Here is a 20,857-nt window from a genome sequence, read left to right on the forward strand (position 1 = left end):
GTTATCTGTTGTCCTTACTATCGGTTTATTACATTCTAAATAAATAATTGTATGGGAGAGCGTTAAATGATTACGCGCGAAGCGATCGAACCTACTGCGTTTTGGGCTTGTTGATGAGCTTTATAAGAGTGTCCACTGCACGATTGATGCGCAGCAGCAGAACATATCCTACCATGAGAGCCGGCAAACTGACAAAGGTGGCTAGGGCCTCGTAGATAAAGCGCGGAGCAAAGATTTTCCACACCATTAGATGCCGACAATGTATAGTGCAGGCCAGCATCGCACAGAAAATCTGAGATAAGAGAGAGAATAGATTAAATGTAGGGTCAGATTATATAGAAATAGAATTAGCTCCAACCTTGAGGCCCTGCAGCATAAAGAATTGCGTGGCCAGTTTGAAGCCGGCCCCCAGAAAGACATCCTCATACTCGTACAAAGTCAGCTCGCCACGCGTCATATCGAAGCCCACCGCCTCATTGGCAATATCGGACATGGCAGCTGCTGGATCAGTTTTGCTGCCACTGCGGCCGCTGTTACTGCAGCTCCGAATAAGACTGGGAAACAGCGCGAAGAGCGAAAACGTCTCCGTGCTCAACAGGGCATACATGCTGAAGAAGAAAATTGGGCCACAGAAGGTGTTCAGAATGACCAAGGCACCGGAGATTATGTTCGACTGGCCAATGCCACTAGTGCGACCCACAAAGGCGGCGCGCCAATCGATCTGCGACAGCGTTGTCTGATGCGACGTGGCAAAGAAACAGAAGTGGGCCAACAGGAACCAGCCCACCAAAGCGGTAAACGTCGGCTGCACACAGCTCTCTGAAAGAAAATTGTCTTCTTTAGTGCCACATCCAGCCATCAATCAAATCAATCACTTACCAAAGCTGGTGGCAGTTCGATACCGTAGGATCCCCTGAACACTGAGCAGAATGGCACCAACTGCCACACAAATCACCAGACCGATGGCGGCCCGCGGCTCCAGCAAAACGATCATCATCATAGCCAGGAATATGCCAAAGGTAATGGTGATCGAGGAGTAGACGGTGGCCAGTCCATAGACAATGGGTATTTCGCTGCGTCGCTCGGCATCGTCGTCGCCCTCATACATGCGCTTCATTTTCTTGAATATCTCTGGTACAATGCTGTCGTGTCCGTTGACGGTAAGAAAGTTGGGGTTGCGTGGTGGCAGCACGAATGTCATTAGTGGAGCCCAGCTAAGCACGATGATTTGCAACAGGAGCAGTCCGTAGATCACCAAGGCCATGGCATCGATGTGAGTGCGTTGTATGTTTTTGATGGAGCTGTTAGCAAGCAGCACGTGGCCGCCAGCGCAAATGGAGGCTACCGTCGGTCCGTAGCGAGCCAGCAGCACGTTCGGCGAGCTCCCCGTCAGATTGCCGCAGGAGCGAAGATACAAACGCGTGAGCGTTGTGTAGATCACAATTATAACAACCGCCAGGATGTAGGTTTTTCCTGTACCCGGTTTTTTGATTGAGAAACCCGGGGTATTGCTGGTGGCAAAGTCCGTGCAGTTGCCCTGCTCCTCGCGACAGCGGAAAAGCGTGTACGCAAAGCGTATAAAGCAAATTGCCAATATGCTGGCCAGGATCAGCCTCAGAGCGGTCGAGCGCAAGAACTGGGATGCCTTGAACTTATTCCTGAAATCGAAGCGGGCACTGAGCTGTAGGAGCTCGTAGGATAGCAGAAGAATAACGGCCACCAGGAGATAGGACAAAATCTTCGCCTCCTGAATGACGAAGCTATTTGAGAAGAACACGGCCATGATGGAAAAGAGCAGCAGTCGCGTGGGCATGTGTCCGAAGCGTCTGATATTCGCCCAGTTGCTGGCTATGTTGGTCCAATGCTGCAAGGTGTAGAACGCCAATATGACAGTACTAGTGATGGCTGTAAAGAAGATCACGCCGTGCTCTTCTGTCTTAAAGGAGAAATTCTTGTAATAGCGATATCCAAAGACGCCCGCGGCGAGATTGAGGAGGTAGGTGTAGAAAATTCCCTTGGGCTGGAACATCTTCGGGTAGTCTGCGGGGCGGGAGTTATTGATCAGAAGAAAGGCGAAGAATATGGGCAGGAAGCAGAAGAGAAGGCCCTGGGACATCTGCGTTGGTTCAAACTTGACCCAGATCTCGCGGCACGTGCTCAGAACATCACGCAAATTGGTGTTCAAGTCCCGCACAAACGACTTGTAGGCCACCCCATTGTAAATGGTTTGGACTCTGTGGGTGAGCAGTATGAACTCAGTTTCCAGCTTGTCCATTTCCTGAACGTCGAATGTTCGTTTGTTCTCCATGGCATACTTGAAGAAGTAGCGATAGATTTGCTGAGCGTTCTGCCAAGCATGCAGGAGAAGTGTTTGGAACTTGCTCAAATGGGGCACTGCCACATCGGGAACGATGTTGAAATTGATCAACCCCAAGTTGGAGTAGGGTATGGGCACGCCCAGTATGGCCGCCAGTGTGGGAACCAGATCAATCTGGAACACGAGACAGTTAGCAACATATCATTGTGACGTGTGCCAGATTACATAGCTCTTCGCTTGTCTTATCTCACCTGCTGCAGTGTTTCGCTATCAGAGCCCGAATCGCTTCCAAAGAACTTGTTTTGCTTGGAGTAGGCAAACAAAAGGGCATTCGTTTCGTCATCAGTGTCGCCGCCGTGATCCCCGGATGCTGTCATGCCATGGTCGCCCATCACCAACAACGTGGTATCGTTGTCCATGCCATTTACCACGGAGCTGTAAGTGCAATATTAAAGATAATATTCATCGAATTGGTGTCATGTGACCAGTATTTACTCTATGATCTCGTTAATTTCGGTTAGCTTGCGCGCCATCTCCTCGTGCAGGGGTCCATGCTTGTGTCCGCAATGGTCCACGCCCAGAAAATGGGCAATCAGCACTTGCCAATCGTCGCTAACCAACTCCTTGGGCAAGTGTTTCATTATTTGATTGTCAACGCTATCCAGGTCGAATATATCGAAGCTGGGATACGAGTAGGCACGCTTAAAGCGGCGAGGGTACAAATCGGTCCAGGTACTGTCGCCCAAGAACACCAGCGGCAGATCGCTTTTAACTATCTGATCGATTACATTGTCCTCGTTGATCTCGGGCGAAGCAAAGTTCGAGCCAATATCGATGAACGTGGGCAGGCTGCCGGTTGTTAATCCTTTCAGGCGCTGCAACGTGGTGGTGGGTGGGTCCGCCTTAAACCGCATAAGGCGCGACTGGTCCGGACTGCGCTCCAGGAGTTGCTGCAGCACACTCAGTTTATTCTCATAAGGCAACGGTTCGGTGATGTTACTTTTATAAAGGCCAAATTCATATTTAAGCGCATCAACGACTAGGATAATGACTTTGGACTTTTGTGGAAGACATAAGTTGGACGAGGCATTGACGTCCTTAAAGATTTCGTTCACAACCTCAGGCGTGAGCACATACTCCTGCAAATGACAGCACATTACAGTAAAGTCCGGGAGTGGATGCCATCCAAATGTTTCTCAGGCTATACTCACATCATTGGGGTTCGTGGAGAGGCGGCGGCAAGTGCTCGTTTCCGTTTTGGAGACGCGGGCCAGCAGAAATCCACGGGAGAACAACAATACTCCGCTGCATATCAAAAAGGCCAGCCAAATGAGCACGAACAAGTACGTGACGTTCATCTTTCCGCCGCAGTTTCTTGACTAACTAGACTAAGCAAGTACATACATGAGTTTGTATGTACAGGGAAGCTAATCGGCATTTAGAACAATGCCGAACTCGACGCCTGGTCTGGCCTGTTCTGTTCTGGGGACGGGACCAGTTTCCGCTCTATAAAACTATATATTTAATTAATTGCACTTTAATTTGAAGCCGCACGTAGCCGATCCGTTTTTAAATTCTATGCATCACGACGCGTATTCTTTGGCTTTTGTTTTCATTCAAAATTCGTCATATATTTTCTTACTTTGTGGAATGGAATACTTTCCACCCTGTCGAACAGCTGATGACATAATGCAGCTCTGATGCGGTAGAGTTGCCATTGCCATCAGAGATACACACCAATTGGCGGGGTTTTTGAAATGGAAACCATTTTGGGCGCTTTCGTATTGAGGCAAACAATATTGCATTTATTTAAAGATTTCATACACATATAGCAAATCTTAGACCAGCAGTAGCAACAAATTAGGCGTGCATGTGTGTCTTACATTATCGTGTGTGTGTGAGTCTTAAGCTCTGATCTGATCGATTATTCAAATATATATTTTTAAATAAATTTAAAATGTTCTCCTTACAGTATGCGCCACCTAACCATGGATGCAAAACCCTAGAGAATAAACAAAAATAAAATTTAAAACAAATATACATGTGTATACATATATATATTTTCTTCCACAATGGTTTTTTCTGTTAAAGTTTAATAAGTATTGAAAAAGATGGGAATGAAGAGGTTCCGTTCCCCTCGAATCCTCAGTGCGGGGGGTTGGTTAGTTCTTTACACAAACACTTAGTCTGATAGGTATAGTATATATGTATATGAATGCAGCAAGTTCTCCACTCCACTCTACGCCGGTTAAAGTTTAAAGCATTTATGCTCGGATAGTACTCGATTGTGTCACACAGATATAAATATATGCAATGTTATAATATATACTCCTTAGGGCCAAACATTTTCAATATAATTTGACACACATACACATGAAAAAAAATAATTACATTCTGGTTAGATTTAGGCGCAGACACAATATCGCAATTGTTAGATAAGTGGTAGTTGGTGTGTTGGTGTGTTTGTGGTTTGTGTTTTTTGCTCTCCTTTCTTTTATTATTTAACTCGTGCTGTTGTTGGTGTTCTTTTCCCATGGAATCTATTTGGTAAGCGAGTCAGTGGGTGAATTCAGTCCCGAGGACGTGTTGTTCTCATCCATAGCGTCTGGGAAACTGGATACCGAACCCGAGCGGGATGTCACCTTGGTCTACAAGAGAACAGAAAACCGAGCAGTTGTAGTAACAAGGTGTGCACACAAATCCTCAAAGAGATGTTTGTATATAAGCAAGAGAAATAAACCGATAAAGTCCCAATCCAAGTACTGTCTACTGTATAGTGTGGAGTGATTGTGAGATGTGTAGAAGAGACATGCAAAACTCCTCCGAAACAGTGTTAAGTGTGGAAAGGGAGCCAAATCGAATGCGTAAAGAGTATGAGAGATGTATAAAAGACAGATATATAAAAATAGTAGTTACCGCATGAGATTGGCACATAAAATTGTTGTGTTCATAGCTTACTTTAACGTTCTCATAGGCAGAGCCAACTGAAGCTTCGATAGAACGCATCGACTCGGAGTTTTTCATTTGTGACAATTTCGACGTAATGCCACTGGTAATGCTGCCGAACACCGAAGCGGTCTTCTCGCCCGTAGTCTTCAGCACCGATTCGGTGCGCTGGTACCTGGTAATGCGTACGAGTAAATAGAAAAGCGGATCAGATTAATCATTACGGAAATCATAGGCAGATCAGAGTCACAAATTGGGGTTTAGTAACAAACAGGCGTGAGATGTTATAGTTGTGTTAAGGGAAGCACATGAAACACATCGTTTATCGTTAGTGGGACTCCCATAGAGCCGTGCGCGAGTCGAGTCGGCCTTAAACACAATTACTTACAGAGGTGCCTCGTGTACGGCTTTAGTAAAAGTGCCCATGCTTTGCTCCACCGATTGGAAACTAAATAAATACATGTTTTGTCATTTAGCATGGTACCGAAACAAAAGCATGATTAAAAATTAAATTAAAATTTGTAAGTCGGGTTAATTGATGGCTATCGACGGCGGAATCATCATCCTCCCATCTACGACTTACACAGTGCTCTCTTTGATGTTCTTCACGCCCTGATTCATGTCATCTGTGAGCTCCTTCCAGACGGTGATGCCCAGCTTGCGCTTGAGATCCGAGGCATGACGCGTCTTCGAGGCCAGAACAGTGCGCAGCGTGTTAATTTCCTCCTCCACACGGGCCAGTTCCTGCAATGGGGAATCAGTTTTAGGTATGAAGTACTTTCAGAGCCTTCTCTCGCCATTCACCTGACTCCATTCGGCACGACGCTGTTCCTTCTCCTCGGTGCTAAGCGCGGCAAACTCGGCTGCAATTTCTGCAGATGCCACAGAAGCTGCTGGAGATGCTGGCTCCGAAAGGTTGGCGCTGTTATCTGTGAGTGAACAACACTCGTTAATTATATCGAATACTCAGAGGTCAACCTAAGCTGCTTCCAATCTGACTGGGGGCATGTGCAAATAGAAGCGTTGTCTGCGAGAAGTCTTTATGTACCTCCTTGGAACGCCACTTCCTCAAACACTTTGTCATAGGCTGTGCATCGAATTTTGGTGTTTTTTTTTATACGTATATACATTATGAAAGGCATGAGTTTCTGTTCGATTAGTTGGTTCTTTGGATGGTTTATACTCACAAACTGTCCAGTTGAAAGGCAAGCGGGGAAGAGAGGCAGAAAAGTTAGTCAGATTAGTCACGGCTTGGGATTGATTGGGAGAGAGGGAGCATGCGAAAAAAAAAACCACAACCAAAAGCCCCCCTAGAGACCAAGTACCGCCCAGCCAAACGCCCCATTACCTCTGCCGCTTTGGCCGCTTTGACCGATGCTGAGAAACCGCTTGTAGTTATCGCTATTCGATATCTTGGCCAGATACGGTTTCGAAAAGTCTATGAATGTGACCTTAACGTCTCGCATTGTACGCTTGGCAAAGAACCTCAGGCGAAAGCGTTTCGCCATCGATGACGAGGGCGCTTGATTGGCCAGTTTGGGGCCTACAAACTCGGTCTCCACCGCCTGCAGCTCCAGGGAGTTGGCGTAGTCCGAGTCCACGTCGTAAAAGATTTGATCGAGGGTCAGGTTTCGCAGATATAGTTCGGCCTCGGTTTCGGCCTCCTCGTACCAGTCCGAGTCCGCACCCAGTGCCGAGTCGTCGTCCTGGTCCTGGTCGAGCGAGGGCGTTGTGGTGAGCTCATCGAGGCGCGGCAGGTAGGGGTCTTCGATGAACTCCAAGCTAACGGGCTCGGGCTCCGACTCGCTCATTCTGCGTTGTCGGTGGTCTGTTTCATCTCTAAGAAGCACTTTCTCTATCGCGAACGTGGCACGGTGTCGTGTATCACATTTTAAAAGTAAGCGTCGAGCACATTTTCTCGTTTCGCTTGTATCCAGTTGTGTTCTCTGCTGAGGTTTCAGTTCTCATAAATACATGGCTGACTTGCTTGCTGGTTTGCTAGCGTTTTCTGGTGATTTCCTCGACCCGCCGCGCGCGGGATTGAGCTAGTTTTGGCTTTTGCTGGCTGTTTCGATCTGCTGGCTTCCGCGCTCTTCTGCGGCAAAACATTGACTGAGTCGGGGCTTTTGAGCTCGACTCAACAATTGGTAGCAGCGGAGCCTCTCAGGCCTGGCTTTGTCTGCTTGTGGCGTTTCGTGTCAGCACGAAAGACAAGCCACAGAAAAAGAGCGCAAAGGCAAAGTAGGAACAACAGCAGCAGCCACAAGCCACAATACACACACACACACACACACACACATGCAGCGGCAGTGGCACTCTGAAGCGGCCCTAGGTCTGGTTTGTTGCCACAGCCTCCACCCTCCCCTCCCTTGGCCAACCATCCAGAGTGGTGCTGTTGCTCGAATCGATCAACAAGTGGCAGCGAGTGGTTCTGAAACAGACTGCAATTTTCTGCTGTGGCATCGCTGCAAGCAAGCCCCCATAATTAAATTGCTACTGAAAACCCGATCAAACATACATATATCCGAGGAGGCGTTTCTGCAATCAGTTCCGACTTTTCGACGCCTCCCCCACTCCGCCCACACGCTACGCTGACTTTTCCGGAACGACAGAATATTGTATTTGTATTTCACTGCCACGTATGCCATGCAATGTTTACACGCCGGCGTCAGTCTCTTCTCTTGGCATTTGGAACGACTCCCACGATTTCTGCTCCGAGAATTGCGGCAGGAAAGTCTTTCTCCCAGTGACAGCGCTGCATGCCAACAAAAACATGACTCATCCAGCATTTCCTTGGAGCCACTGGCTGCTACGGCCAAAGCCAAGACCTTGCTTGCCCCAGCTTATGAATTTTCAATGGGCTCAATCAGAGCAATTTCTATACTTTGGTCAAAGTCGCCGACTAATTGGCGGTGGCCCAAACAAAGGTGTCCTAATCAGAAGAGCTGGCCAACAACCACACCAAATATGTGCAACGGCATCTTACTGATAATATTGAGAGCAAAGGGACACACTTACGATCCTCCATTGCTGCGACGATTGTTGTAGCCTTTTATTAATTGGAACCTTTTTAATAAATAGCAAACTTTAGCACTTGTCGCTTAATTTTTAGTTGAAGAATACTTTTTGTTTCTTGAGCTCCAGAACTATCGATATCTTTGTTGACGTATCACTGATGTATACCTGTGATATCGATACTTCAAGTGTTCCATCACTATGCCTCAGGAAAATTTAAAAAAGAAAAACACTTTGACTGTTAATTAAACTTCGTGTCGAATGGAAGCACCAAATATTCCACAAACTCTAACAAGATTATATAAACAAGCACGGGACGGGTATAGTAACGCACTCGTTTAGTAGCGAATATCGATAGTCGATACCATTTTAAGCGAGGACCGTTGCCAGATCGGGTAATACACTTGAAAGAGGATATGAAAGAAAAGAGAGAATTCAACTTTTAAAACTTTTTATTTCAAATGACAAATAACTGCTTTGAAAATCGTGATCTTTGCCTTTCAGCTGGGCCATGCCATTTGCATTCGTTTCATTCATTTGATTTTTGTCCGTTAATATAGGAAAATATATACATTTACGTTATTTCTACGTTAGATTCTTAGGATACTAATATCAGGTCTGTTCTTCTTGGTGTTGATTTTTTTTGTTTTCTTAAAGAAACGGAAAATGTAAGTGGTTTAAACAAAGCGCAGGAAACTAGGGAACAAAAGTTGAAATAAAGATACATGATTTTTTACATTTTTTATTTGTTTTATATGGTTTTTTGTTTTTATTGAATAGTAATGGTAAAAAATTAGAATTTTTCTCATACTTTGTGTTTCAACTGTCAAATAATGCACGGGTTGTATGGGTATATGTCGAGAAAACAGCCGACACTCGATACAAGGTATTAAAAAGTGCTCCTCTCGCGGACACACCGCATCGCATAAGTTATTTTTTAAGTGGGGAAACATTCATATGTCGAAAACAATTTAATATAAATCAAGAAGATTGCACAAAATTAAAATGTTGGTATTCATTTTGAAATGTGAGTGGGGGTTTGGTTTTGTGTGTGTGTGTGTTGTCGTCTATCAGATAACGCCGGTTATGGGAACAGCAGGAGCAGGAGCAGGAGCAGTAGGAGGCGAGTGGGGAAAATAGATTAAATTTAATTCATAAGTGTATATTTTGTTGTTCAAGCTATTCGTTATTCGTCCTCGTCGCTATTATCCCCGCTTCCTCTCTGGACCTAAACGCAAAAAACCTTTTTACAATATAATCAATCAACGCGTTCAATCAATCATCATCTCTTTCGAACAAAAATATAACAACTAGTTCGGGCTGGCAGAAAATGGGAAGGGAAGCAACGATTTTCAAAACGAACGAGAGAGTTGTGTATTGTATTATCAGAACAATTACGAGATAGAGAATAAAAGATAGAAAAGAGGAGCGGCGAGTGTAAATAATTAACATTTTATGCTTACAATTATTTTCGTTCTTGACCGTGCGTAGTCACTTTCAATTGAATTAACAAATCATTTGCTGAGCTTTCTGCTTACTTTAGGGCTTCAGCTAATTTGAATATTATGTGTTGAAAATGAAACAAATGGTTACATAAAAGAAAGTGGCAATTAAGTGTTACATATTATGTATATTGTGGCCATGGCCATGGCCAGGACCAGGACCAGGACCAGGACCAGGACCAGGGTCTGGCCAGGCCAGCCAACATACATTGCAGGTTACGGGGCAACAGAACCTTGGGCGCCTGAGTCTGTCCGGATTTGTCTGTCTGTTTGTTTTGTATTCTATGTTGAATAAATGCAATTTTATGATTGTGGGCGAGTGTGTGTGTGTGTGTCCTGGTGTGTTCTTGTGTGTTTGTGGTCGTGCTTGTGTTGATTCTGTATCAAATTATACAAAAATAGTTTCCTGTTTTGTCATTTGTCTTCTTCAATTAACCTGCACAAATTGCGTTGTAGAAAAGCTCCTAGGAGACAACCTATACCGTTTTGACACTAGTTTTCGACTAACGCGACGAGACGAGACGGTACGAGACGCCCGCACGACTTCTGCTGTTCCGCTGCTCTCTTCTCTGCTCTCCGCCCGCTCCAGATCCAGTCCCCGACGCACCACAACGGGTAGTATTGCTTCTGCTGCTGGGGACGCCTGCCCCGAACCAGTTAGTTCTTGGGGCCCCACACGGAGGTGATGGGCGTGGTCGCGACTTGAGCCCCGCCGGCAGCAAAGTTGGGGAAATCCTTCTGCGACTGAGTGTTGGGCGCAGTTAGATTCTTGGCTTGTTGCTTTTGCTTCTCCCACGGCGCATCCTTGATGATGAACCCGTTCTCGTTGGCACCGGCACCGCCACCGCCACCGGCCCCACCAGCACCCGAGCTCGCGTTGCCACCGGTACCAGTGAGGAAGGCTCCCACTGTCTGCGGCTGGGGCGAGGGCGGCAAGTTCTCCAAGTAGTCGCGCTCGTAGTCCTCGGCCATGCTAAGGAGCACATCCTTGGCGTTCTCCACATCTTCCTCCTTGCCAATGATGGTCACGGCATTGGGATTGTTTTGAGCATCATCGGAGGATGGGAATTTGATATCCACCTGGAGGAAAAACACACACAAAATGGTCAACGTACGATCAGGGTATTTCCAGTGGTTCTCCCACTAACCACCGCCCACCATTGAGCACTCACCTTGTAGTCTTCAATGATTTTGCGAATAGTGCGTCCACGCTGGCCAATGATGTGCGAGTGGACGCGCGTGTCGATTTCGATAACCTCGCGGTGAAGGGTCTGGAGATCCCCGACGATATTCAGAATGGCATCGCGAGCTGCCTCCGCCTTGGCCTGGTAGCCGGTGATGGAAATGATGCGTTGATTGGGATCGTCCCGCTTGGGGAGCGAGATGTTGACGTCGTGGTCAGCACGCAGCTTGTTGATGACGGCACCATGGCGACCAATGAGCTTTGAGTGATACTCCTGGTCCACGTCCAGCTGAAGGACGAACGAGCGCAGCTCGCGATCGGCCCGATCAGCCTCGAAGTCCTCGATCATCTTTTCCAGCGCCTCCTTGGCCTCAGCCACATGGGCCGGCGTGCCCGACACCTTGATGATGTCCGACTTGAGTTCGCTGGACGGCAGCTCGACATGCACATCGTGCTTGGACATAAACTGGCGGACATTGGCGCCGCGTGGCCCAATGATGGTGCGGTGCAGGTCGAAAGGAACACTCAGCTCTTCCTCGATGGGAATGAGGTCGAGCAGCGCCTGCTTGGCGGCTTCGCACTTGTCAATGCGTCCGGTGATGCGGATGACATCACACTGCCGCACCGGCTCTGCTCCATCCACAGCTGCACTCGACTGCTCGGCTGCCTCGCCTTCCTGGCCCTCTCCGTTCAGTCCGCCATTGGTGAGACCCTCCACTAGATCGGTGGCATCCCGATCGGGGAACTTTATTTGGACATCAAACTCGGATGTCACCTGCTGCACCTTGAAGCCACGTGCACCCATAATCGTGCGATGCTGGCGCTGCGGGATGATCACCTCAATGGTGGTCTGAGCCTCGAGATCGGCCACTATCTCCTCGATCCGCTGCTTGGCCGCCTCGATGCAGTCCTTGGCACCCTTGAGAGTCACCTTGTCAGAGTTGGTGCCGGCGCGGGGGAAGGAGATCATCACACCTCCGTTTTCTTCCGCGATGCGGTGCAGGATGAGTCCCCGCTTGGCCACAAAGTACTTGTGGTGCTTGGGATCGACGGCCACCTCGCCCTCAGTGACCTCGTCGCACTCCTTGATGATCGCCTCCAGCTGCTCCTTGGCCTTCTTGACACTGTCCTCCTTGCCAATGATGGTGATCACCTCCTTGTCGGTGTCCTCGTTCGACGGGAAGATAATGCGTGCTCCCGTGGCATCGCGGATCTTGCGAATGGAAGCGCCATTCTTGCCAATCAAGAACTTGTGGTGCTGCTGCTTGGCCCGCACCTCGGCGGTGAATGATGCCAGCTGCCGCTCGTTGGCTAGCTCCAGCAGCTGACCCTTGGCCTTCTCCACGTCGTCCTTGGGTCCGCGAATGGTGACCTTGTCGCTCTTGGAGTCGCTGTTGGGGAACTTAATGGACACGCCGCCGCACTCCTCCATGATGGAGGAGATGAGCTTGCCGCCGGTGCCGATGATGGAGTTGTAGTACTTGGGCGGGATCTGCACCTCCTCGCTGACAATGTCGGAGAGCTCGTTCTGGATCTTCTGGATGCGCTCCTTGGCCTCCAGGACGTTCTCCTTCTTGCCAGTGATGACTATCACCTCGTTGGTGTCCCCCTCGGCGGGCAGGTCGATTTTCGTTTGGGTCTCGTCGCGAATCTTCTTGATGTTGGCGCCGCCCTTGCCGATGACGAACTTGTGGAATTGCTTGAAGATGGGCACTTCGATGATGTGCGACGACTCCTGGATTTCCTTAACCAGCTTCATGAGATCCTTGTGACACTTGTCCACATCCTCCTTGGGGCCGCGCAGCTTCACAATGTCCGTGTTCTCCTGGGGCGTGGGTATCGTGATGGTCACCTGCCGATAGCGGTCCTTCACCTCGCGGATCTTCTCGCCCTTGGCCCCAATGATGGAGCGGTGCAGGCGTCGATCGATGATCACATCCTTTGACTTTTCGTTTTCCAGTTTGTCGATTTTTTCTTGTAATTCAAGCTGCGCCAGCCGCACGCCCTCCTTGGGGCCCTCGATGCGGATGTTGTTCTGGCCCTCGCGCTCCTCGATGTTGATGTTCACCTTCAGCTCGTCCTTGAGCCGGTTGACATTCGATCCGGCCTTGCCGATAATATGCTTGTAGTACGAGGGATTCACAGTCATCACCTCGTAGGTGAAGTTCTCCTCGTAGTTGCGTATGATCTCGGTCAAGTAGGAGATGGCCTTGTCCACGTTCTCCGGGTCGCCCTCGAGCTTTATCTTGTCCTCGAGGCAGTTCACGTTCACGTTGGGACAGTCCTCCTCGAGCTGCTTCATGTTGGCTCCCTTGCGGCCGATCACGTACTTGTGGATCCAGTGCGGCGCATTGATCTCCACAGACTTGACCGAGTTGGCCTTCTGGTAGACAACAGTGAGGGCATTGCCGAGGGCGACCTGGGGGCCGCGCAGCGTAATCGTCTCCAGGGTGGAATCGTTCGGCGGCATCTCTACGGAGACTCCGGTGAGCTGAAGGATCTCGGCAATGGTTGAGCCCTTGGGACCGATGACATAGCGATGCTGTGGCTTGGCCACCTCAACGCTCACCGTCGAGCACTTCTTCTCCATCTCCTTGTAGATGGCCTCGACCTTTGCCTTGGCCGCGGCAACGGCATCCTTCTCGCCCGAGATGATGATCTCGTCCTTCTGCACCTGCTGCGGCGGCACGTTGATCTTGGCGCCCGTCTCCTCCTGCAGCTTGTTCAAGTTCTCGTTGTAGGGACCCACAATGAACGGATGGTAGATTTTGGGAATCGTGGTGCGGTCCGACGACTTCTTGTACTGCTCCGCGGACAGCTGGCGGATTTCCTGCTCCGCCTTCTCGATGCCCTCCTTCGTGCCGGCAATGGTGATGAACTCGCTCTCGTCGCCCTGGCTCGGGATATTGATGCGCGTCGAGGTGAGGCGCTCCAGATCCCGCAGCCGCTGGCCACCCTTGCCCAGGATCACGCGGTAGTGCTCACGGGGCACGGTCACCTGGCGGCTGGCCTGCGTTGAGAAACTCATCAGAATCTTGCGCCGGGCGTCCAACAGCTCGCTCTGCTTGCCCTTGATAAGGAAGGTGAGCGACTGGTTCTTGCCGCTGACGATCTCAATCTGGGCGCCGGTCTCCTTGGTGATTTGCTGGCAAATCCGCTTCGATTCGCCCTCGCCAAACTTATCCGACTCCGTCGACTTTCGCTCATCGCAGGGCACGTGCAGCACCTGTCAAGTGGTCGAAGGCGACAAATGTCAGTGGGATATTGACAGATCGGAATGCCCATACGATCCTCGCGATCCACTTACCTGCGTCTTCTGCGAGCTTGTCACTCGTGCTAGCGACGAGCTGGATGGGCCGGACAGCGCAGGCGCCGAGGTATTGGCCGGCAGGGCCGGGAATAGGTCGTCGTAGCTAAACGCGGGCGTGGCATTGCCAGTGCCTCCGCTGTTGGTGCTGGTGGGCGTTGCCACTGAAGTGGGCGAGGATGGTTGCTGCTCGGTGGACACCTGCTCTTGACCGTTGATGAGGGCGATCGGTTGTTGCTCAATGCTGGTTGCTGCAATCGATTCAAAGGTTAACCAAGAGATTTTGGCGTCGGGTCGCCACTGGGGATTGTTCTTACCGTTGGATTCCTCCATCACTGCTGCTGCTTGCATTACTTAAAAAAAGAGAAGAGTCCTTTTTCGTTCCAAGTCGTTACAGTAACACTGAAAGCAGAGAAAATTTGCTAATTTTTACATTTCAAGATAATGGCAAGTGAAGTGCTATTTTTATTGGAGATTTCTGGGAAATTCCATCAGTAAATCAATCAATCAATCAATGAATTCAATTATTCAGTCAGACCGCAGTCGGTCTGCATTTCGGAAGGCACTGATTCTTAGTCGGTCTGCTCAGATTTGGTTTGCATTCAGCTCCTCCTCCTCCTCTTGTCAGTGGATTTAAAATCTCAATTACTTTCGCCGATAAGTGCCGACCGACGCCGACCCGCATTTCGGCCGCCGATAAGGAAACGTTTAGTGCGTTTCCGAAGGAGGGTTGGTCAACCCCGCCCCGCCCTGCCCGCTGCCGTTCCCGTTCGTGCCCGGCCGGTTGATAAACCAAATCTAGCAGCACGGTATTTAGTTTTAGTTTCAGCTTTCTGCCAAGAGCCACGTAATGGTAGCGAGGCTCCATTTCGCTGGCGATAAGTGGACGGGCCGGGCTGGGCCGGTCCGAGGCCACGCAGGCAAAATCTGGAAGCGATGCCAGTGATAGCTATCAGCTGCTAAGGCTGATAAGAACAACCTGTGCGACCGATCGCCAGCAGATATCTAGAAATAAAGTTGCTATCAGCCGATTTTTTGCTTGGGTGAAAGGTTGGTACCGTCGAAAGCGGAGCCGCAGCCAGAGAGATCGAGGAGCAGACCGTGCACTTGTTCGACGGAGCTGTTTTCTAAGCCAATGCCCAACGAGTTTTCGTAGCCTACATTCTCCTCCTCTCGCCCCAGAAGAACAACAAAGATGTGGGGCTGCCACTATCGCTCCCCTCACGCACACTTACGTGTGTCCGAGTGGCTCTGTGTCTGTGTGTGCTCGAAAAATGTGTCAAAAGAAGAAACCAGCAAGGGAGAGAGAGAGCAAGAGCAAGAAAGAGAGCTTGACGAAGTAACTCAACGGACCGGGAGGGGAGGGCCCCCAGTGAGTGCCAGGCCAGTGCCATATAAAACCGGATGATAGCCGGCAACTACAACAAAGCGATCGGATCGACAGTGTATGCGCACATTTTTGTGTCGCTCTTTGCCTCTGTATTGGTGCCTTGGCACCTTTCTAGCAGCATTGCTGCTGCCGTTGTTGCTGCTGCTTCTTGTGGTGCCGTTGCCGTTCGAGAAGAAGGCAAGGCACGGCACAGGTAAAGCAAATACATACACATGCACAAAATGTACATACACTCGATTGTGGGCATGTATGCGTGTACGTATGTGCAGAGGCATGTAACGCCTGCAGCGACGCTGACGTCGACAAATGAAGACAAAGCACAGTGCGCTGCTAAAGTTCAGCTTTAAAAATTGGTATGCACATATCGAACTTTTGTTGGGTGATTTCCATCCAGGCCTCTGGGTCCACCGCTCGCTGGGCGGCGGTGCCGGGGAGATGGTGCCGAAAAACCCTTGACGTAGTCAGTTTTTGGGCACGGAACAACCGTTCATTTCTGGTTCGGCATTCTTGGCCACAGAAGAGCACACAGACACACTCACTCACTGGTCGGGGGCATGTGGAATGGTGGTAAAATTATGCAAATTAATATACAATCCGATGGTGTTTCCATCTGTTTTTTTGTTGTTTTTTTTTTTTGTGGAAGGGGGTTAGTGCGGGAAGGTTGTTCAACTTACTGTACTGTAAAATCCAAAAAATCCGGCCTAGTTAGTCTCCTTTGACAAAATCCAGTTTGATAACTTGGCGTGTCTGCTGGAAGACATACAAGAATCAAAAGAACAGAGTAATTAGCAGATGCATATCGTCATCTCATCGTTTGCCGGATGCTCTACACGGAGCAGCTCGGGGGAGCATGTTTCGTGTTCTATCGAGAGAGTCTGTTGCGCTTCGCTGCGAGAGGCGGAAGGAAGAAAGTGCACAGATTTGTGTGTTATGCGGGGGTTCGGTTCGGGGAAATATGCGGGCCACTTATTGGACAATTGTTGTTGTCGGCGCAAAAGTGGAGCACACAATGGCGTTGGCGTTGGCGTAGGCGTAGGTGTACGAGTGGGCGGAAGCAGGCGCCGTATGGGAGGCAATGGGAGGCCGAAATCAAGTGAAAGGTTTCAGCTATAGCCTTCCACCCCCTCAAAATACTTTAGGGCCGCGCCATCTGCCGGGGCGGGGCTGGGCCGCGCGAGGCTGTGATTTGATGGAATGGGTTCCATCGAACTTTTCTGCTGGCTTTAAACACTCAATACGGAAAGAATACGAATTTCGGAAAGCTTCAATCGTGCCATCCAAGGAACAGCACGCGCGCTCTGCTCTCCAATCGGACAGATTATACATAGATGTACCTATGTACGGGCATACATATGCATATGTTCATACTATGTATGTTTGGTACTCTGTGTGCGTGGACGACAACGCTGTCTCCGTTTCCGTCACCAACGCCGCCGCCGCCGCCACCACCACCACCGTCGTCGTAGCCGTCGCCAGCGCTGCGACTGCTGTGTGCCTTTGTGTGAGTGAGCGCGAGTGCGAGCGCCGCCCGTGCCGTGCCTGCTGCGATGCGACCATTATCAAGCATTGAAAAACACGTTGTTTTTTGCAGCAATTTTTCTCTTCGAGAATTCCGCACGGAAAACGCGAGCGGCAAGCGCCTAATTTAAATGCAGCCCAGACTACTCCTCTCCTCCACGTTGCCAAGACGTGAAAGAAAAAGGTGTTGCGGAGCGGCGCGGCCTAAATTTTCGCTGCTGTCACAGCCGCCTGCTCCATCAAGCCCTTCATAACTGTAAATTTATGCACTTTCTTGTTGTAACTTATGCAATTCAATATGCACATTTGATTGCACTCGAATTTTGTGTGTTATTAGAGGTTTTTGCCACAGATCTATCGCCCAGACTTTCTATTGGATGCAACACGCGAATTACCGACCAAGTGAAGTAGAAAAGTGATGAGCGAACGTGGCAAATGGTGATGGCCAACTTTTCATTCTGTTGGCAATCGGAAACGAGGCACACTTTGTTTATGACAATCGATGAGAGCGACTATCGGTTGGTGACCGTCGATAATTGATTGCCTGATAGTAATTAGTAATAATTAATAATACTTACTCTTGTAGGTCCATTCAATGCTTAATCTTTGCTTAAAAAAAGACCACGATATATTTCACGTAAACTGCGCTAAAATTCTTCAAGATTATCGGTTTAGGATTACCAGTTATTCGACCAGGGACGAGAGCGACTATCGATTGTTGGTTACCGATAGTGGATTACTGATGCCCAATCGTTAGTCTGCCACCTCTAACTTCCAAACACAAAGAGTAAAAAAACCCTAAGTCTGTGGAATTTCCGGAACTTTATCTATTTATTGACAATCGAGCAACCACGACAGACGCAATATGCCAAAGCTGAAGAACTTGCTGCCCAACATATTTGGCGGTAGCAAGGAGGCACCAAGCATGCAATCTGAGGGGCGACTTGAAACAGATGCAGCGCCTGTCGATGATAGCGAGGCAGATAACAATAATAGTGGAGCCTTGGCGCTGCCGTCCATCAGGACCCCGACAGCCTCAGCGGATCTGACGGAATCGGTATTGCGGGAGCTTTCCGACCCAAACTACAACTCCATGGATGTTGTGCAGTCCGCCAACATTCCTGGGACCGGCGGGGACCTCAGCACAGTCAACACGAACAACACCATGAACGTCCACAGTGCACAGCAACAGGTGGTTATGAACTTCTCAAATGCAAGCAATCTACACTTTGGCTCCGTGTACAACTTTAACCAAAATCTAAGCGCCAGCAGCTCGCGGAAGAGCAGTACAAGCACAATTGACGAGGTGGCGGCCTCGCCAGACGGTAAACGTTCCAATGGTACGCGCAAGACTGTCAGCATAGTGGCCATGATGCAGTCTCAGGATGAGCCGGATCCGCGGCTGCTGGACGCGGTGGCTACCCATTTGGGCGAGGGATGGAAGCAGGTGATGCGGGACTTGGGCCATTCTGAGGGCCAGATTGACCAGGCCATAATTGATCATCAAATGCACGGCAATATCAAAGAGGTGAGACGTCCAAAACTGTACGAATTATAGTGAATGACGCTCTGGTTGTTTCTGGTTTCTCCAGGTGATTTACCAACTTCTGCTCCAATGGGTACGGAGCTCTGAGAGCGGCGTGGCTACCGTCGGACGACTCACAACGCTGCTTTGGGAGTCACAGCATCGCGATTGCGTGCAGCGCTTGAAACTGGTTTGGAAGGCATTAGAGAAGCGCAAGAAGAACAGTTAGCTGAATGATCACGTCCACTCCAAACGAAAATGATCTATACGATGCACTCTTTCAACGATCAACCCCCTTGGAAAGAGCAAGCTTTATTAAATTCTTTGTTTACTGACATGTGTAAGCTGTTTAATCAGGCCTCTCTTTAAACGACAGAGAGAGGGGCCAGCATTCAACCATTTGTGCAATATTTGTTTAAATAATCCAAACATTCGAATAAGTACATAGAACTTTGTCCTAAATCATTTATAAACCAGTTTGCCTTTCAGATGTGATATTTTTTCGTAAAAGGGCCCACATAACCACAAACATACAATGTACTAAAAAATGAATTTTGAATTTTGAAACACTGTTTACTAAACGTTTTATTGCATAATCAATCTCATGTTTAACCTTAAAAAATTCGCTTTCACCTGCAAAAGTCACACTATCTTTGTGATTTTCGCATTAAACATGTCAATCAACATCTGTGCGCCGTTGCCGTTGATCGACTGGTAGTTGGGTCGTCCGGCCATTCGGGCCAACCAAGCGCTGAGTCCTGGATAGCGCTTCGGCTCAATGGGCGCCAGGCCCACCAAACTGGAGACCGACGATATCACACTAAAATCGGCGATAGTTACGCTGGCTTCGCACAGGTACAACTCGGCGCCAATGAAGGCCTCCAAAAAGTCGTAGGCTTCGTATATAGCGTCGATCTTGGATCTCGGAACTTCCGTCTCATCGCTGTAGAACAGTGGAAGTGCTATATTCCTAATGCAGTTTTGGAACAGCACAGCCGACTCGAAGTGCAAACGTTGATCAACGACGGCGCGCTTATAGAAGTCCTTGGGGTACAGGGCATCATCCTTGGCATACTTCCGAACCAGATAAGCGCAGATGGCGTGGCTCTCCCAAATAGTTTTGCCATCGTCCTCCAGCATGGGCACTGTGTGCTGCGGATTCTTCAGCTTGAACTCCTTGGTCTTGTTCTCACCAGCAAGCAGATTAACCAGCTTGAATTCATACTGAAGCTGTAGTGCATCCAGCGTCATTTTGCAGGCCCTCACAGGCGGACTTGGCTCTAAGCCGTACAGCACTAGTTTTCCCATTATTTCAAACGTGTACAAGCTGCGAGTGTCGATTTGAAACTAAACTAAGTACACCGCAAAGCACTCTCAATCGAGCTGTGCTTTTTTTTTTTTTTTTAATTAATCATATGTGCATGTATTATTCCACAAACCGGAGCTTTTTCGAATATTTCGCCACAAATGCCAGCACTCGTAGTTTACGCAATCCAGATTGTTCCATGTTACCCATTAGATTCTCTTCGCTCCTTATCATATTTATATGATATATATATATATATACATATATTGATATTCGTTACGTATATAAAAGTACTACAGTCCGACCATAAGACAGATTTGCTAATCGCTAATCAGATTTATTTTTTGTGCGTTAATTGGAATGAGTTATGAATAGATCAAATTGCCGCGATTTGTCCAATTAAACTCTTTCCGATAACATTGATATTTGTATATTTCGTGATAAGTAGCGCCTATCTGCCTTCTGTTCTGTTACCTACGATTATGAATGCAATATACCCTTGTAAACTTTTGGCCAAACATGCGTCGCTCAAGCTGTTTGGCCGGACCTTATCGCATTGATAAGAATTCGTATGAATCAAGTGGTTCGAAATCGATTTGTTACAAAACAACCTAGATATACAGTCTTTGGCGATGCTTAAAAGTTGCTCCCCTCTCCGAAACGAATACAATAACAAATTGTATGCCTTGGGCGCGACGAGGCATATTTTTCCAGAGACTGGGACCGACTGTGCCTCGCCAAAGTTGTATTTGTTCTACGATTCTGGGACCTGACGGCCAGACGAAGCCGAGGGACAGAGGAGCCTCGCTCAGAGGCGAAGGACAGCAAAATTTAATTGGATGAGAATC

At 48.7% G+C, this 20,857-nt stretch overlaps 5 protein-coding genes across 17 annotated transcripts; 1 reads left to right on the forward strand and 4 right to left on the reverse strand.

Moving 5' to 3' along the window:
* Nucleotide 1: 1 nt before the first annotated feature.
* On the reverse strand, nt 2-3,998 carry LOC108158672 (GPI ethanolamine phosphate transferase 3). The gene is made up of 6 exons (XM_017291184.2): nt 3,529-3,998; nt 2,813-3,456; nt 2,569-2,752; nt 880-2,491; nt 359-819; nt 2-292 (listed from the first exon to the last, which is right to left on the reverse strand). The coding sequence occupies exons 1-6, from the start codon at nt 3,673-3,675 to the stop codon at nt 92-94; spliced, it is 3,249 nt and encodes a 1,082-aa protein (XP_017146673.1). The 5' UTR covers nt 3,676-3,998; the 3' UTR covers nt 2-91.
* Nucleotides 3,999-4,225: 227 nt separating this feature from the next.
* LOC108158675 (tumor protein D52) lies at nt 4,226-8,428 on the reverse strand. 12 transcript variants are annotated; one of them, XM_033391396.1, is made up of 8 exons: nt 6,612-6,744; nt 6,451-6,453; nt 6,312-6,350; nt 6,068-6,192; nt 5,847-6,007; nt 5,652-5,711; nt 5,276-5,438; nt 4,226-4,319 (listed from the first exon to the last, which is right to left on the reverse strand). In XM_033391396.1, exons 1-8 carry the CDS (start codon nt 6,727-6,729, stop codon nt 4,284-4,286), a joined length of 705 nt encoding a protein of 234 aa, XP_033247287.1. In that variant the 5' UTR covers nt 6,730-6,744; the 3' UTR covers nt 4,226-4,283. The 12 variants fall into 12 exon arrangements, with proteins under 12 accessions (XP_033247287.1, XP_017146686.1, XP_033247284.1 ...); XM_017291197.2 differs by lacking the exons at nt 4,226-4,319; nt 6,451-6,453; nt 6,612-6,744 and adding exons at nt 4,356-4,965; nt 6,811-6,813; nt 8,282-8,428 and having other exon boundaries at nt 5,234-5,438; XM_033391393.1 differs by lacking the exon at nt 4,226-4,319 and adding an exon at nt 4,356-4,965 and having other exon boundaries at nt 5,234-5,438.
* An 802-nt stretch (nt 8,429-9,230) lies between these two features.
* LOC108158671 (vigilin) lies at nt 9,231-17,665 on the reverse strand. 2 transcript variants are annotated; one of them, XM_017291182.2, is made up of 6 exons: nt 17,578-17,665; nt 16,335-16,407; nt 14,588-14,672; nt 14,271-14,521; nt 10,953-14,189; nt 9,231-10,860 (listed from the first exon to the last, which is right to left on the reverse strand). In XM_017291182.2, exons 3-6 carry the CDS (start codon nt 14,619-14,621, stop codon nt 10,438-10,440), a joined length of 3,945 nt encoding a protein of 1,314 aa, XP_017146671.1. In that variant the 5' UTR covers nt 14,622-14,672; nt 16,335-16,407; nt 17,578-17,665; the 3' UTR covers nt 9,231-10,437. The 2 variants fall into 2 exon arrangements, with proteins under 2 accessions (XP_017146671.1, XP_017146672.1); XM_017291183.2 differs by having other exon boundaries at nt 16,335-16,410; nt 17,578-17,628.
* A 258-nt stretch (nt 17,666-17,923) lies between these two features.
* Nucleotides 17,924-19,270, forward strand: LOC108160369 (protein immune deficiency). Its single transcript, XM_017294341.2, has 2 exons — nt 17,924-18,706; nt 18,771-19,270. Exons 1-2 carry the CDS (start codon nt 18,044-18,046, stop codon nt 18,930-18,932), a joined length of 825 nt encoding a protein of 274 aa, XP_017149830.1. The 5' UTR covers nt 17,924-18,043; the 3' UTR covers nt 18,933-19,270.
* Nucleotides 19,252-20,059, reverse strand: LOC108160372 (glutathione S-transferase 1). The gene has a single exon (XM_017294345.2). The coding sequence runs from the start codon at nt 20,009-20,011 to the stop codon at nt 19,346-19,348; it is 666 nt and encodes a 221-aa protein (XP_017149834.1). The 5' UTR covers nt 20,012-20,059; the 3' UTR covers nt 19,252-19,345.
* Nucleotides 20,060-20,857: the final 798 nt, after the last annotated feature.

Source organism: Drosophila miranda, chromosome 3 (genome assembly GCF_003369915.1).
Source record: "Drosophila miranda strain MSH22 chromosome 3, D.miranda_PacBio2.1, whole genome shotgun sequence".
In the NCBI taxonomy this organism is placed as follows: Eukaryota; Metazoa; Arthropoda; class Insecta; order Diptera; family Drosophilidae; genus Drosophila; species Drosophila miranda.

Bases quoted from the DNA above. Each gene is read 5' to 3' on its own strand.
- LOC108158675 (XM_017291192.2), bottom strand. From the start codon at position 7,074: ATGAGCGAGTCGGAGCCCGAGCCCGTTAGCTTGGAGTTCATCGAAGAC. The intron at 5,439-5,651 runs GTAAGTAATTGT...ACGCATTACCAG, and splicing joins GCCGTACACGAGGCACCTCT to GTACCAGCGCACCGAATCGG. The intron at 4,966-5,233 runs GTAACTACTATT...GTTCTCTTGTAG, and splicing joins TTATGTGCCAATCTCATGCG to ACCAAGGTGACATCCCGCTC.
- LOC108158672 (XM_017291184.2), bottom strand. From the start codon at position 3,675: ATGAACGTCACGTACTTGTTCGTGCTCATTTGGCTGGCCTTTTTGATA. The intron at 2,753-2,812 runs GTAAATACTGGT...TTGCACTTACAG, and splicing joins GAAATTAACGAGATCATAGA to CTCCGTGGTAAATGGCATGG. The intron at 2,492-2,568 runs GTGAGATAAGAC...CTCGTGTTCCAG, and splicing joins ATAGCGAAACACTGCAGCAG to ATTGATCTGGTTCCCACACT.
- LOC108160372 (XM_017294345.2), bottom strand. From the start codon at position 20,011: ATGGGAAAACTAGTGCTGTACGGCTTAGAGCCAAGTCCGCCTGTGAGG.
- LOC108158671 (XM_017291182.2), bottom strand. From the start codon at position 14,621: ATGCAAGCAGCAGCAGTGATGGAGGAATCCAACG. The intron at 14,190-14,270 runs GTAAGTGGATCG...ACCACTTGACAG, and splicing joins CAAGCTCGCAGAAGACGCAG to GTGCTGCACGTGCCCTGCGA. The intron at 10,861-10,952 runs GTGAGTGCTCAA...TTTTTCCTCCAG, and splicing joins AAATCATTGAAGACTACAAG to GTGGATATCAAATTCCCATC.
- LOC108160369 (XM_017294341.2), top strand. From the start codon at position 18,044: ATGCCAAAGCTGAAGAACTTGCTGCCCAACATATTTGGCGGTAGCAAG. The intron at 18,707-18,770 runs GTGAGACGTCCA...TGGTTTCTCCAG, and splicing joins TGCACGGCAATATCAAAGAG to GTGATTTACCAACTTCTGCT.